At 46.4% G+C, this 13,845-nt stretch overlaps 1 protein-coding gene across 1 annotated transcript in view; it reads right to left on the reverse strand.

Moving 5' to 3' along the window:
* Positions 1-13,845, reverse strand: part of PTPRE (protein tyrosine phosphatase receptor type E) — a 189,013-nt gene that overhangs the window by 21,350 nt on the left and 153,818 nt on the right. Inside the window, exons 9-13 of the mRNA XM_066601224.1 lie at positions 12,774-12,871; positions 11,045-11,164; positions 10,771-10,931; positions 5,787-5,922; positions 1,890-2,039 (exon numbers count right to left, since the gene is read on the reverse strand). Coding sequence (XP_066457321.1) covers positions 1,890-2,039; positions 5,787-5,922; positions 10,771-10,931; positions 11,045-11,164; positions 12,774-12,871 — 665 coding nt within the window. The remainder of the gene's footprint in view (positions 1-1,889; positions 2,040-5,786; positions 5,923-10,770; positions 10,932-11,044; positions 11,165-12,773; positions 12,872-13,845) is intronic.

The raw sequence follows: 13,845 nt of genomic DNA on the forward strand, positions 1-13,845 counted from the left end.
CTTAGATGGCACCCTGGGTAGAATTTTATAAAAATGACACTGTATATTGCGCTGATAAGCAGCCTGCTTATACTCTGCTTGTGCAGAAAGCAGCTAGATAGCAACAGACCCACACCAGAATAGCTCAGTGAATACTGTACCAGAACCAAGCTCATAACCTAGTGCAAGGATCAAGCTCAGTACATAAATAAATACAGTACCAGAACCTAACTGATAAAAAAATATTGTACCAGAACCAAGCTCGTAAAATACATACCGCACCAGAACTAAGCTCATAACACACGAGCTAACCTCAGTACATAGATACAATACCAGAACATACTGTAAATACAGCCCCAGAACCCAGCTTATAACAAATACGGCACCAGAACCAAAAACTCAGAACATAAATACTGCTTAATCCAACCTCATTACATTGATACAATACCAGAATCAAGATCATAACATTCCGTAAATACAACCCAAGTACCAAGTGATAACATAAATACAGCACCAGAACCAAGCTCATGAGATAAATTAGCACAAGACCACTAGGTTCATAACAAATACAACAGCAGAACCTAGCTAATAGCTTAACTACATTAGCAGGATTAAGTGACTGTTACAGGGGTGCTGATAGGTTGACAGCAGTTCCTCAATGCAACAGAGGGAAGGAGGTAGAGCCAGGCGGAGGATTCTTGTAAGTCCACAAAACACAGACACATGAAGGGGCATGTGCAGTTAGGACCTATATAACCGTGTGTGTGTGATAAAGGCATTAAACAAATTGTCCAACTTATTCTCACCTCTTCCTGCTCCCCCGCCAGTGACTTCAGGTCTCCTCCCTGATGTAAGCAGCCTGTGTCCAGGATGTCAGACTGCTGCAGCCAATGACAGGTTACAGAGATCGATGGATACGTGGGCACCCATAACCGTGAACAGATTTTATTTATATAGGCAGGAAGTGAACAGAATATTTTAGATCCAGCGACCATGTGGCCAAAGATCTGAGATATTTATCTGCAGACCACCAGCAGATGCAGCTCATGTTAGTAATATCTGTTAATCCTATGTGCAAGACCATCAGATTGTCAGCTGATCTCACCACATTTAAAGGGGATATCCTACAAAAATAATCGGGGGTGGGGGGGGGGGGGGTGGGGGGGGGGGCACTATCAGGTAATTTATTTATTACCTCCCAGCAAGCTGGGTAATCATTTTTTCGACCTCTGAAGGATGGAAGGCTGAGTCAACCTTGAGCCAGCTACCTGAACCAAGCAGGGATTGAACTCGCAACCTTCAGGCCCCCTAACTTATCACCTATCCAAACATAGGACTGATACACCAGATTCTGCTTTCCTTTTATTTGCTGACATTTGTACCTGTTTGGTCTGATTTTCTTCAGGTGGTCTTCCCCATTTTTCTGTTCCGTTCGCAATCTACTTTCAGGCAGGAGCATGTAGCAAGCCTAGCATTCTGCTAGTAGTTCACTGTCCGGTACTTCCTTTCCCTTCACATGATGCATTGCACTGTCTGTGGTCCAATTAGCAGGGAGGCAGTATCTGAATGCCCACCCCTATGCTTTCCCAGCATGATTCAGGTGTTCAGAGACATTCTGGCTAAATGGTTAGTACACACACACACACACACACACACACACACACACCAGGAGAGGCAGAGACTGTAGATATATTTATCACAGTGTCTGCAGACCTGTCAGCCTGCTGCCTTTGAGTTGGAGTGTATGGGAGTTACCTGTGAAGATATCTCATCCCTCTGTAATGGTAATGTGTCTGTGTCCTTACTACCACAGAAGTTCTGTACCCAACAAACAATGGATTGCAGCGAAGCTGAATGAGAAACCCCTATTGGCAGCCACTTCAAATCCTCCCTCATATCAGGCGACTTACTTTAAACTCTTGTTCCAGACCAACTTTCTCAAAGTGCGGTGCCGGACTGTACAATGTCTGGAGATGCTTTTCTAATGAGGCCACATCAAGTTCTGTGTCACCATAGAGGTAGTATTCTAGTAAGGCTTGGTAGATGAAGGAATACTGCATCTGGAAGGATGACAGCAGACACATCAACAGCAGAATAATGGAGCAAAACAGTAACAACTATCATCTACTGGAAAGCTGCAGCACAATCAGGAGGTCTAAAAGCGGAACTAAAAGCTTTTTACAAACTTGATAGGTCACAGTGACTTGTCAGAGGTTTTGATCAGTGGGCGTCTGAGTGCGGAGATCTCCGCCAATTGCTAAAACAAGTAGGCAGAAGCACTCATCTGAGAACTCTACCCGTTCAGCTGGTTCCATCTCAGCTTGAAGTGGTGAACGGGGTTCATAGAAGGTAAAGGAGCCCCTACAATAGTAGCAATGACAGCCGAAAAGGCATAGTGCTCAGTTTAGTGCTTTTAGCCATCGGGGGTAGTCTTGGCACCCGAACCCCACTGATCATCACTATGACATGTCAGACATTTTTAACCCATTCCCAACAAGCGCTGTACACGTACGGCACAGCAGGCCAGTAGTTTCCACATTGGGTCGTACATGAATGGCATCGGTTACTAGGGAGTTCAGAAGCTGAACCCCGAGTAATCAGAGTTGGATCTCAGCTGTAACTCAGCCACGGTCCTGCTGCGATCACCGGGATGAAGCTTAGCTCTGATCCTAGTGATTTAACCCTTCAGATGCCACTGTCGTACTCGCAGTAACAGGCTCTAATGCCAGTGATGAACTGACAATGTCTGATAACTCCCTGCAGCTCACATGTAGTACAGTGTATTATCTAAGTGAGCAAAAGGATCGCATTTTAAAGTCCCCTTATGGGATGACCAACTGGTAAAAGAAAAAAAAAAATATATATATATACTAAAATAAGTTAGACGCAAAGCCTGCACCCCCCCCCCCTCCCAAAATAAGTCCAAATGCGCCATTATCTCCAATAAAACACCATCATTGGAAAAAAAAAAAAAAAAAACACCCCACACAAATTCAGTATTGACAAATTCATAACAGTGGGGACTATAAAATGATGTTATTTATGCCCTAATTCAAGACCTCCTACAGCTCCATAGATGGAAAAAAAAAAAAAAAAGGTTATGACTCTCTAAACACGGTGATGCAAACAAAATTATTTTCTATGAAAAAAAACTTTTGTTCTTCCAAAGTAATAAAATCTAACCCCCCCCCCCCCAAAAAAAAATAAAAAAAAATATATATATATATATTTTTATTCTTTGCTTTTTGCATGCCGTAGACCGCGTGGTATAAGTGATATGATGTTCTGGGGGTCACTAGGACTCCAGCGATACCAAATGTTATAGTATGTGTGTTTTTTCTTTCCTCCAACTGCTTTTGCCAATGATTGCATTTTTTGCATGTCCATTTTCAGATGAATGTGACTTTTTGTGAGTTCTTGGAGCTGAGATATAATCACACACACACACACACACACACACACACACACACACACACACACTTTTATGTTTTCTTCTTTACGCCTCAGCTCCAAGACCTCACAGTGAACAATGATTAAAAAGTCACATTTATCCAAAAATGGACATGCAAAAAAAAAATTTAATGAAATACATATATAAGTTTTTTTTTTTCTTCTATCTCCCATAGAATGATAACCTAGCACTTACACCACACAGTGAACGGGTTCAAAAGTAAATAAAAAGCCAGCCTATTAAAAATGCAGTAAAAAGAGAAAAGGATAAGAAAATGGTAACAAAAACCTCATCTTCTCCCATAATAATAAACAAGGCTCACACAGCGTCCTAGCTGGATAAAGACAAACATTATGGTTCCCTGTCTGAGGGCTTGTGCACGCGGGCATACGCCTAAAATGCTGTGTAGACATTGCAGCATTGCAGTTGCATATCCCTTCAGCTTTCCCTGTGCATGATTGCATATAGCTGGATTTTACGTACACCTGCGTAAGGACAGCATATGTTATGTGCGCAAAAGAACTCAACCAGGAAAAAAAGACTAAAAAGTTGTTTTCGTTCATTAACGTGTTTCCCAGCAACATGTGTGAAAGACAACTGCTACACTAGTATTTGCGCTGGCATTGGGCATCATATGCACCCATAGAGAACAATAGGGCTCTTTTCCTGGGGAGCGATTAACATAAAGTGTCCATTATTATACTTCCAAACCATATTATTGATTAGAGCCGCACCACACTGATCTTGTATTGCCCCACGTGATCTGCGCTGCACCGAGCCGCCTTCTACAGCATTCTGGAAGTCACTTTCTCTCTTCATTTCTACACAGTTGAGTCACATCATTATGGACTGATTGGACCACCGCTGATTAGTAAAGGGCTGTCTTCTCTGATAAGTCACACTTTCTGCTCCATTGAACAGATGAAGTCTGGGAAGTTTTTTGTGACATTCTCTGGGCCGCTCATCCATGTAAAAGGCACTTTGAACCAATCTGGTTACAAATCCATCCTTGCAGATAACATATACCCAAATATGCTGATTGTCTTCCCTGGGGCAGATGGGATCTGCCAGCAAGACAATGCAACATGTCACATGGCTAGAAATGTCCGACATTGGAAGAGCACGACCAAGACTTCCAAGTGCTTCTCTACCCCCTAATTCCCCAGACTTTAACCCAATTTAACATCTGTGGACCACCTTAATCATCTTGTGAGCTCTATGGATCCATGCAGTCAGCATGGCTCCAGCACCCAAGACCACCTACCTGCACCTTACTGAGTCACTTCCAGGCGGTCTATCTTCTGTCCATGCAGCACATGGCGGTTATTCTGGATATTAGCTGGTGGTCATAATAATGTGACAACTCTATAGGAGACTAACATTGCAGCTTTCATAGAAGTCAGTAAAGAAAGACTTCTGCTCTGCACACTGTAAGATTGGCTAGACAGCGCGGATCATGGAGGACCAGACTAGAGCAGCTCTCGTCAATAAAGCGATTGGTAAATAGATTATCTTTTCCAGTAGCCACTTGTGTCTTACATACACCAAGAAACAATGAAGAGTTTCCCCAAAGTGGCCTTTAGGACATCTAGAGTAACAAAGTACTTCTCCAGGGAAGAGCAAAGGAATAACATGGCACCCAATTAAATCAATGGACGTCCATGTAGTGTATGGATGGCAGCCATCTTCCAGGATGAGGGTCTCTTTACAGTTGCTTTCTGCATTGAGGGTAACATAGGAGGCACCAATATAACCTGCATATGCCCTAGCATACATACATAGACAGCAACATATAAAGGGTTAACAGCAGAGATCAGAGGTTTTCTCTGATTTCTGCTGTAAGAGCTGGTGCCTGGCTGTCCCCTGACAGCCAAGCACCAGCTCTCCCTGCCACAGAGACCGTCAGCTTGCTTCTGACAAGCCGATGGTCTCTATAGCAACCTATAAACAAAGCAGGAGATTGCCGGCATATCGGCAATATCTTCTGCTTCTGTTGTTCAAAGCCCTTGCTTTGTTCTCTCTGGGTCTGTTCAGGCAGAGCACAATGTCACAGCTTGTGGCATTGTGCTCTGCAGCTCCCATAGTGATACATAGCCCGGAAATCTTCCGGGCTATATCACTATCGGCAGTGGAGCTCGTCCGGAAAATTTCCGGGCGTGCCACTCAAGGGGTTAATGGACTATACACGGCCTAAAAGTCATTCTATACAGCAGTGGACTCCAACGCGGCTGCCAGGACATGAGAATGGTAGTTTTGCAACAGCTACAGAGTCACATGTTAGGGACCACTGATATACAGTATAATAGTATAGTAGCACCACACTAGTCACACCCGTACTGTTACCCATTCCGCTTACATCAGTTTGAATCATTTGGGGCCGTTGACCGCGGATTTTCAAAACAAAATCGAAAACGTCAACCTTCTTTTCTTCGTTCATCATGTCGATGATCGCGTCGATCACTATGAATGTGCCCGTCCGTCCAACACCGGCACTAAAACGTAGAGAACAGCACAGGTGAGTCCACACTTTTGCCTCACCCTGTACATTGAATTGACACATCCATTTAACTGGTGTAAGAATGAGAAAATTAGAAGTCAGTTTTGTCACTGCTACACCAGTTAAATGGGTGTAGCCAGACCTTTGCCTCACCCTGTATTAAAAAGTTAGTTCAATGAGAAAGAATTCCTTACTTAATTACATTTGCCATGCAGTGGGGTAGCCGTCCGGGGGGCCGTGAAAGACCTTCGTGCTCCTACTAGCTCCACGTTCATTAAAGTCCTTTCATTCTCTCACGCATCTCATACAATCCATTTGAATGTGATGAAGCAGTGCATTACTCATTTTAAGCCACTAGGTGGCGTATTACTCGTTATCAGCCGCTACATTTTGGGTTTGCGCAATATTGTAAAGTACGGTAACTTCTTTTAACCCCTTGTGTGAGGAATTGTCAGATACGCATCATGTTTTTAGCTTCCTCCTGCATATGTTACTCGTAAAACATACCGCCTGTCATATCTGAACACAAGCATGTATTACGCAACAGTGATAGATTCCGGATTACGCCCATGACCCTTCTTCAGCATCACTGTCCATCAAAGGACTCTCTGCTTTTTATTATCACTGCACTGCCTACAGATGTAGCAATGTCTAAATTGACTGCGATAACTTTCCGCAACAGATTGTCTCACCTTAAAGGGACCGGCACGCAGCCTGAACCCGGGGACCGGCACGCAGCCTGAACCCGGGGACCGGCACGCAGCCTGAACCCGGGGACCGGCACGCAGCCTGAACCCGGGGACCGGCACGCAGCCTGAACCCGGGGACCGGCACGCAGCCTGAACCCGGGGACCGGCACGCAGCCTGAACCCGGGGACCGGCACGCAGCCTGAACCCGGGGACCGGCACGCAGCCTGAACCCGGGGACCGGCACGCAGCCTGAACCCGGGGACCGGCACGCAGCCTGAACCCGGGGACCGGCACGCAGCCTGAACCCGGGGACCGGCACGCAGCCTGAACCTCTGCGGGTTTTTTTCTGAAACACTGTGGCTGGCAGTGACAGGTCATGCTATAAAATAATGACTAAGTCATTTACTCACCATCTCACGCACCACCAGGTCTTATCTGTGGTCTCATGTTTACGGCTGCAGCAAACTGTCTACAGGACATCACAAGCTGCTGCAGCCAATCACAGACCTCAGCACTCAAGCACTGAAGTCTGTGATAGGCTGCTGCAGCTGGTAAACAGACAGGACAGGGAAGATGGAGCTGGGGTGCTGGAGATGCAGGGAGAGGCGAGTAGAGGACAGTATTTTATAGCATGGAGAACATGTTGGACAACCCCTTTAACTTCCAGCCTTTTCTAAAGCTCTCGGTGTGTCCGTTTTAGTAAACATTTGCAAGAATGAATAATGTTGGATAATCTGCTCCCATACATAACACTCAGGATGAATCCTAGAATTGGGCGAGTCCTGTCCATCAATATCTGACTTTCAGTACCATCTTTATGCTGATGATACAAGTCTACCCCCGTGCCCCAGATGTTACCTCTCTGCTATCAAGAATCCCAAAGTGTCTATCGGCCATATCCTCCTCTTCCAACTAGCCAAAACTGAACATGGAGAAAACTGAACTCTTCATCTTCCCCGCCTCACTCAAACCCCACCAGACTTCTCAATCACAATCAATGGCTCCATACTTTCCTCGGTCTCACAAGTCTGCTGTCTTGGGGTACCGTTTGATTCTGCCCTCTTCTTCAAGCCGCACATACAAGCCCTCACCACTTCCTGCCACATCCAGCTCAAAAACATCTCCGATTTGCTCTTTCCTCAACTTTGAATCAACAAAAATACTAGTGTATGCCCTCATTGTTTCCCCTCTAGACTACTACAACATCCTTCTCCCCTACCACCCATCTAACATCTAGCTGGCTAATCCACCTCTCCCCCATTACTTCCTACCCCTCCTCTCTGCCAATCCCTTTACTGATTACCCACTGTCAACAGAATCCAGTCAAGAGATCATCAACATACAAAGCCATACACAACCTGTCCCTCCATACATCTGACACCTCTCCACATGTAATCTATACACAACCTGTCCCTCCATACATCTGACCTCATATCCTGATACCTCTCCACATGTAATCTATACACAACCTGTCCCCTCATACATTTGACCTCATATCCCAATACCTCCCCACATGTATTCCCCCCATACAGCTCTGACCTAATATCCTGATACCTCCCACACAATCTCCTATATACAACCTGTTCCCTCCATACATCTAACTTGATATCCCCATTTCTCCCACCATGTAATCTCCTATATACATTTCTGACCATATCCCCATTCCCCACCACCACCATATAGTTTCTAGTCCTCACACGCCAACTTTGTTCCTCACACAATCTTCTCCAGGATTTCTCCTATACTCTGAAACTTACTACCGCAACACATCAGACTCTCCACCACCTTCAAAAACACCTAGCACTTCAGACAAGCCTACAACCTACGGTACCCATTGGGGACTGGTGCATCTTGTCTCCACTGGAAGCTAGGGGTGGAGACATGAGTGAGGTGGGTTGAGATGCAGGTGATGCCCACAGCTGCTGATAGGGCAGCGGCGACAGCCAATCTCCAGGTCTCGACTCCCATCTCCCCCTGCTGCTGTCATAGTTGCTGCAAATTTTCCTTCCATACCCCGTTGCTGTCACTGTTCGGACCCTGCTTCCGCTGGCAATCCCTTTGAACAGGGGAGTGTGCGGACAACAGCGCAGTGGCTGAGACCTGGTGGAGTCCAGTGAGAGGCGACCCAGGAGCACAAAGGGGATACCAGCCTACATCCATGCAGGTATGGTGATGACAGCGGTGCTGCAGGAGCACCGGATCACATCGCCGGGGACACTGTCATCGCAGGAGGTGCAATGGCACACGGGACAGCGGCGGGGGTGGTGTATGATAGCAGTGGAGGACTGGAGCACAGCGCCAGGGAGACTGTCAGTGACAGCAGTGGAGTGGTGAGTGACAGCAGCAGGGAGGGCAATTTCTACAAGCACGCCTAACACTAACCCTCCACCCATTGCAAACCACTGCCACAGCTACTCCTTTAACCCACCCTAACCCTGCTGGCATGGAAAACCTCAGCTACTGCTGTCAGCGCAACCTGACCCCTAACCCTAACCCTAACCCTCCAGGCAGCCAATCAGGACCTGGGGGGGGGGGGGGGGGGCGTAAACAGGGTGGATACAGTGCATCTGTAGGTCTCCACCCAGACTTCTGGTGGAGACAAGTTGCACGAGTACCTACCCCTTGTACCCTCACTTCCTGTCTCCTTCCCCTCCCCTGCAGTCTGTAAGTTCTTTCTGCTCGGTATCCGCTTGTAGCTCCTGTAGCCCATGTCTATTCTACTTCTACCATATGCAATGTACTTAAGCCTCATCCGTCACACGTACAGGACTTTAGAATCAATGGTCCTTTGAAATAATTGCGCCTCCATCCTGTACAGGACGCACACAATGGGAACGTCTCATCCGTGTGACGCTCACACATTGTATTGTACTTGGCAATAATCCTTGATTCTACAGAAGAGCGTCACGAAAACTGCCCCATTGGTTACCATGGTTTTAGTAAGAGTTCCAACCTTGAGCTTCTTGCTACTATCCGAACGTCATCTAATGGGTTACAGCTGCCTAACCTCTGACTGCATTCCTTCTCCTGACCAGCAGGTGTTGCTCTTTCTCTAGATATTATATTTGGAGTTTCCTTGTTATATAGCAAGAAGATCAGGAAACTCCCTTTAGTGCCAAGTTATAGATCACATATAGTCATAACACAGCGTGGGCCATGAAGAAGCAGCCCGGCACCACACTCTTATGGAAGCTGTCTAAAAGGAAATTTGCCTTTGTTGCCCATAGCAACCAATCACAGTGCAGCTTTCATTACTTATAATGCTAAGGCAAAATGACCTCAGAATAGGTCATCTATAGTGGATTGGCTGGGGTCTGCCACTCGGGATCCCCTCTGATCAGCTAACTAAAGCTACAGTGGCGCTGCTGTCACTTCAGTCCATACTAGACACAGTGCTGTACATTAAATAGTGTCTGTTTCCGATATTGCAGCTCAGTCCCATCCACCTGAATTGGACTGAGCGGCTCTCAGGCCATGTGATCAATGAACGTGACATCACAGGCCTGAGAAGAAGTCACAGCCTTCACCCAAGTGCTGTAGCCTTTTCAAATCAGCTGATCGGCGGGGATCTTAAGTAGCGGGCCCCTACTGATCAACTATTGAGGACCTTACGTAGGGACAGCTCATCAATAGTATAGTTGTGGAAAACCCCTTAGTGCTCTCCACCTCCGCCAGGTTGCCACACTTCCTTGGCCTGCCTGGTCGGCAGATTTATCGCTGATCGAGCATTTATGGAACATCAGCTTTGGCGGCCTATGAATATGCAGGATCTAAAGACTCAGTTGCAACACCTATGGGCAAATGTTCTGTGGGATACCATATGGAGTCTGTATGCCTTCATGCCCAACCGTATCTCAGCATGTATCCAGGTGATACGGGGTACTAGAGCCTCCATTGTATTGTACAGCTTCCCCAATAAACCTATCCTTTCAGTCTAATATTGTAATCACTTATATACAGTTCATCATTTGATTCCAACAGCTCCTTCTAGGTGCATTATTTTTCTTGTTAAGGAGTGCATTTAGTAAAAGTGACATGTTAGGAGAGGCGACTGCTCATCTTCATGGAGAAGATAAGACTACATATAGTAGGATAGGGTACAGCATGTAATTATAGTGATGGCACTGGAGGACCACCATCAGCCAGTTCCTACCTGCAGTGAACAACGATGGGTCCGGCGTGTGCAGGGTTGACAGATTTGACCTTCTTGAGGAATTTAAGCATACCAATGGGAGTGAAGGGCACTCCAAAGTCGGGCCAGCTGGTGAAGTGTAACTGCGTTACCAGCCTGGGGGCTTTGCAGCCATCATGAACCTGTACGAACCAATGTCTGGATTAATCATTGCTTTCTAGATAACTACAAAAAACAATGGCGTTTGCCAACAAAAGTCACGAAAGCAACAGTAAAGTTAGGATGAAAGACTTACAGGTTGTATGCAGAACTTGCGGATGGTGTAGTCCACCAGGACGATGACATCTTCTACTGACACTCTGATGTTTCCGTAGATCCAGCAGCCTTGGTCGGGCCAGTACTGGTTACATTTATCCTGTACAGCGAGATGAAAATGGAGAGCGAGTATTGAGTCATATAGAATTTTGCTGAATTAGTATTCTACGAGGACCTCTCACAGGATAGAACCAGAGGGGCTGGCTGAATGGCCTTGTCTCCCTTGGACTCTACTTAGGACCGGTTACCGGCACTGTCAATATGTCAAGTTGTGTCCACACCGCTCACTCTCATTGGAGGTCATCAAACTTGATTGACAGCCCAACATCACTTATTGAGAGTGAGCAGTGGGAACCACCCACACGCAGAGTGCCAAGAGTTGGACCTTAGAAGACCCGTCCTGCTGATTCCATCCTGTGAAAAGTCTTCTTTAAAGAGAACCTGTCACATCCAATAACCACCATGAACTAAGCTATGGTGCTTATAGGATAGGGAATGTGGAGTCCAAGGACGTATTTCTTATACTTCCCAGGCTCCCTGCTTCCACACTGTCACTTCTAGAAGTTGACACAACTTTTCTGTCAGTACCAATGGAGAACAGAGTGTGTGCATGCAGTGACAGACTGAGCACTGACCTCCAAGGGTGACCGTGAGGGAAAGAGGAGCCAGGCAAGTATAAATATTACACCCCCAGACTCCATATTCCCTGTCCTATGGGCACCATAACCAAGTACCCCCCTAAGTACACCCCCCACCCCCTCGCTGGTACAACTTCCTGCCAGCAAACAGTAGGTCTAGCTACGAGAAGCCGTAGCCAGTTGGGCATTTGCCTTGCAGACGCTGAAGGGAAAATGTATTACAGACCAGCCATTCAGATGAATGACTATCCTGGAATACAAAGGCAGTTGAAACTCTACCCGAATGTGAGCTGCTCTTACAGATTGGCTCTCCATTGTCGCCATAGAAGGGAGTTCTATATAGGGGACCCTCCTCTGTGACGTTCATATGCCCAATTAGGGTAAATAAATAAATCTTGTATAGCGCCAACTTATTCCGCAGAGCTTTCATTTAAATTATTACCCCCCCCCCCCCCCCCCAAGCTGGGTACTCATTTTACCGACCTCGGAAGGATGAAAGGCCGAGTCAAACTTGAGCCGGCTACCTGAACCAAGCGGGGATTGAACCCACAACCTTCAGGTCATGAGCGAGAGCATTCTGCTGCCTTAACACTCTGCTAAAGCACAACAAGGGGTGGTGATATTGGCACAGCCCCTTTAAGTCACTGGATTTGAGTGATTAGAGCAATAAGAAAATAAAAAGATGAAGAAAGAGGTGAAATTCTAAGTCACAACTAAACCTCCTGACTGAACTCTCCACATTGCTGAAGTGCTGATTCGAAGATTCCATAGATGGAGGTCTTCAATCCTGGCATCAGCCATAATTTCGGTATATACAACATTCAGGCTTAGCACCGTACATCACGTGACTTCAGAGAAGTTACCAGGGAGATGTATTCAGCGCAGCTGGGAACACTAGACGAGCCAAGGAGGACAGGAAGCCGCACGTCACTATTGCCTCTCCTTACAGCAGCGCTTCCTTATCGGAGGCCTCACCTTCTATTAGAACTCTTGAACTTTGTCACATCATTGTGCAACAAAACTGAACACACGCCAGAGAGAAGGACGTGATAAGAATCCGAGCACACTCACCTCTTTCCGCTCCTTCAGGTTGGTGAGCATGACTATGGTGGCAGACTTCTGCTCCCAGATCATTCTCCAGTAGTCGTTCAATGTCTCTTGCTTGGGACCTGCGGTAGAAGAGACATGAGAACTGTACGACTAACAACTTTCATTTGACTGGTATAGAGTGCTATTCCAACCCTATGGGATCCCACATAGCGGCACGACACCATAATGTAGTGGATATCCTTCCCATAGACCATCGATAGGCAACGGTGCCCCAATGACCCAATGAGCGTTGTATCCCCTTTATTAAACAGCAGCTGTGCCTGGTATTACAACGTACTGCAACTTAGTTCCATTCCAGTGAATGGGAGTGAGCTGCAATACCAGGAACAACCACTACCGCTGTACAGCATTGTGCCTGGTAAACAATGAAAGGGAAGCAATGTAGCACGATGGCCTATTCAGTACAACGGGGTTGCCGGGAGTCATATTCCACTGATGTCACCTTTTAGTCTTGCAAAGTCCCTTCAAATCCTGCACCGCCTAATAATAATGAGATGACTCTGCTCATTGTGTCTCAGTCTATTTGGCAAAACTGACAAGTGAGCTACAGTACGGCTTGTGTTTATCATTTTTCCCGTTATGTCGGAGGAGCAGCAAAACGGACAAAAACAGTTGCACCGATTTTAGGCCCTATATACAGGGGCATAAAAAAACTTGCAAGTTCTGTATGATTGCGCGGCACACCGAACTCATGCTTTGTGATAATCATTATTTCCAATGGATTCATTTATACGGGTGATTTTCTTGTCACACTGGTAGTGCGAGATGGAAATACTGAAACAGGTCCTATTTGAGTGAGAAAAGGACTGGCAATGTGTGGGGTCTCATGCACTGCAGAGCAGATGGACAGGGTGTCGGTGTGCGGCCAAGAATGCTAGCTACAAATCGCTATCGGCCATGTCAGTACCGCTGCATTGGGATTCTCTGAGCTTCAATTATACTCCATTTGATTCCATCTTATCAGTAATTGAAGGACAGGGGTCCGCCACTCGGGGCCCCTGTCCATCAGCTGATCATAAGCACAGGGTGTGGG

Source organism: Eleutherodactylus coqui, chromosome 4, assembly GCF_035609145.1.
Source record: "Eleutherodactylus coqui strain aEleCoq1 chromosome 4, aEleCoq1.hap1, whole genome shotgun sequence".
NCBI classification, from domain to species: domain Eukaryota; kingdom Metazoa; phylum Chordata; class Amphibia; order Anura; family Eleutherodactylidae; genus Eleutherodactylus; species Eleutherodactylus coqui.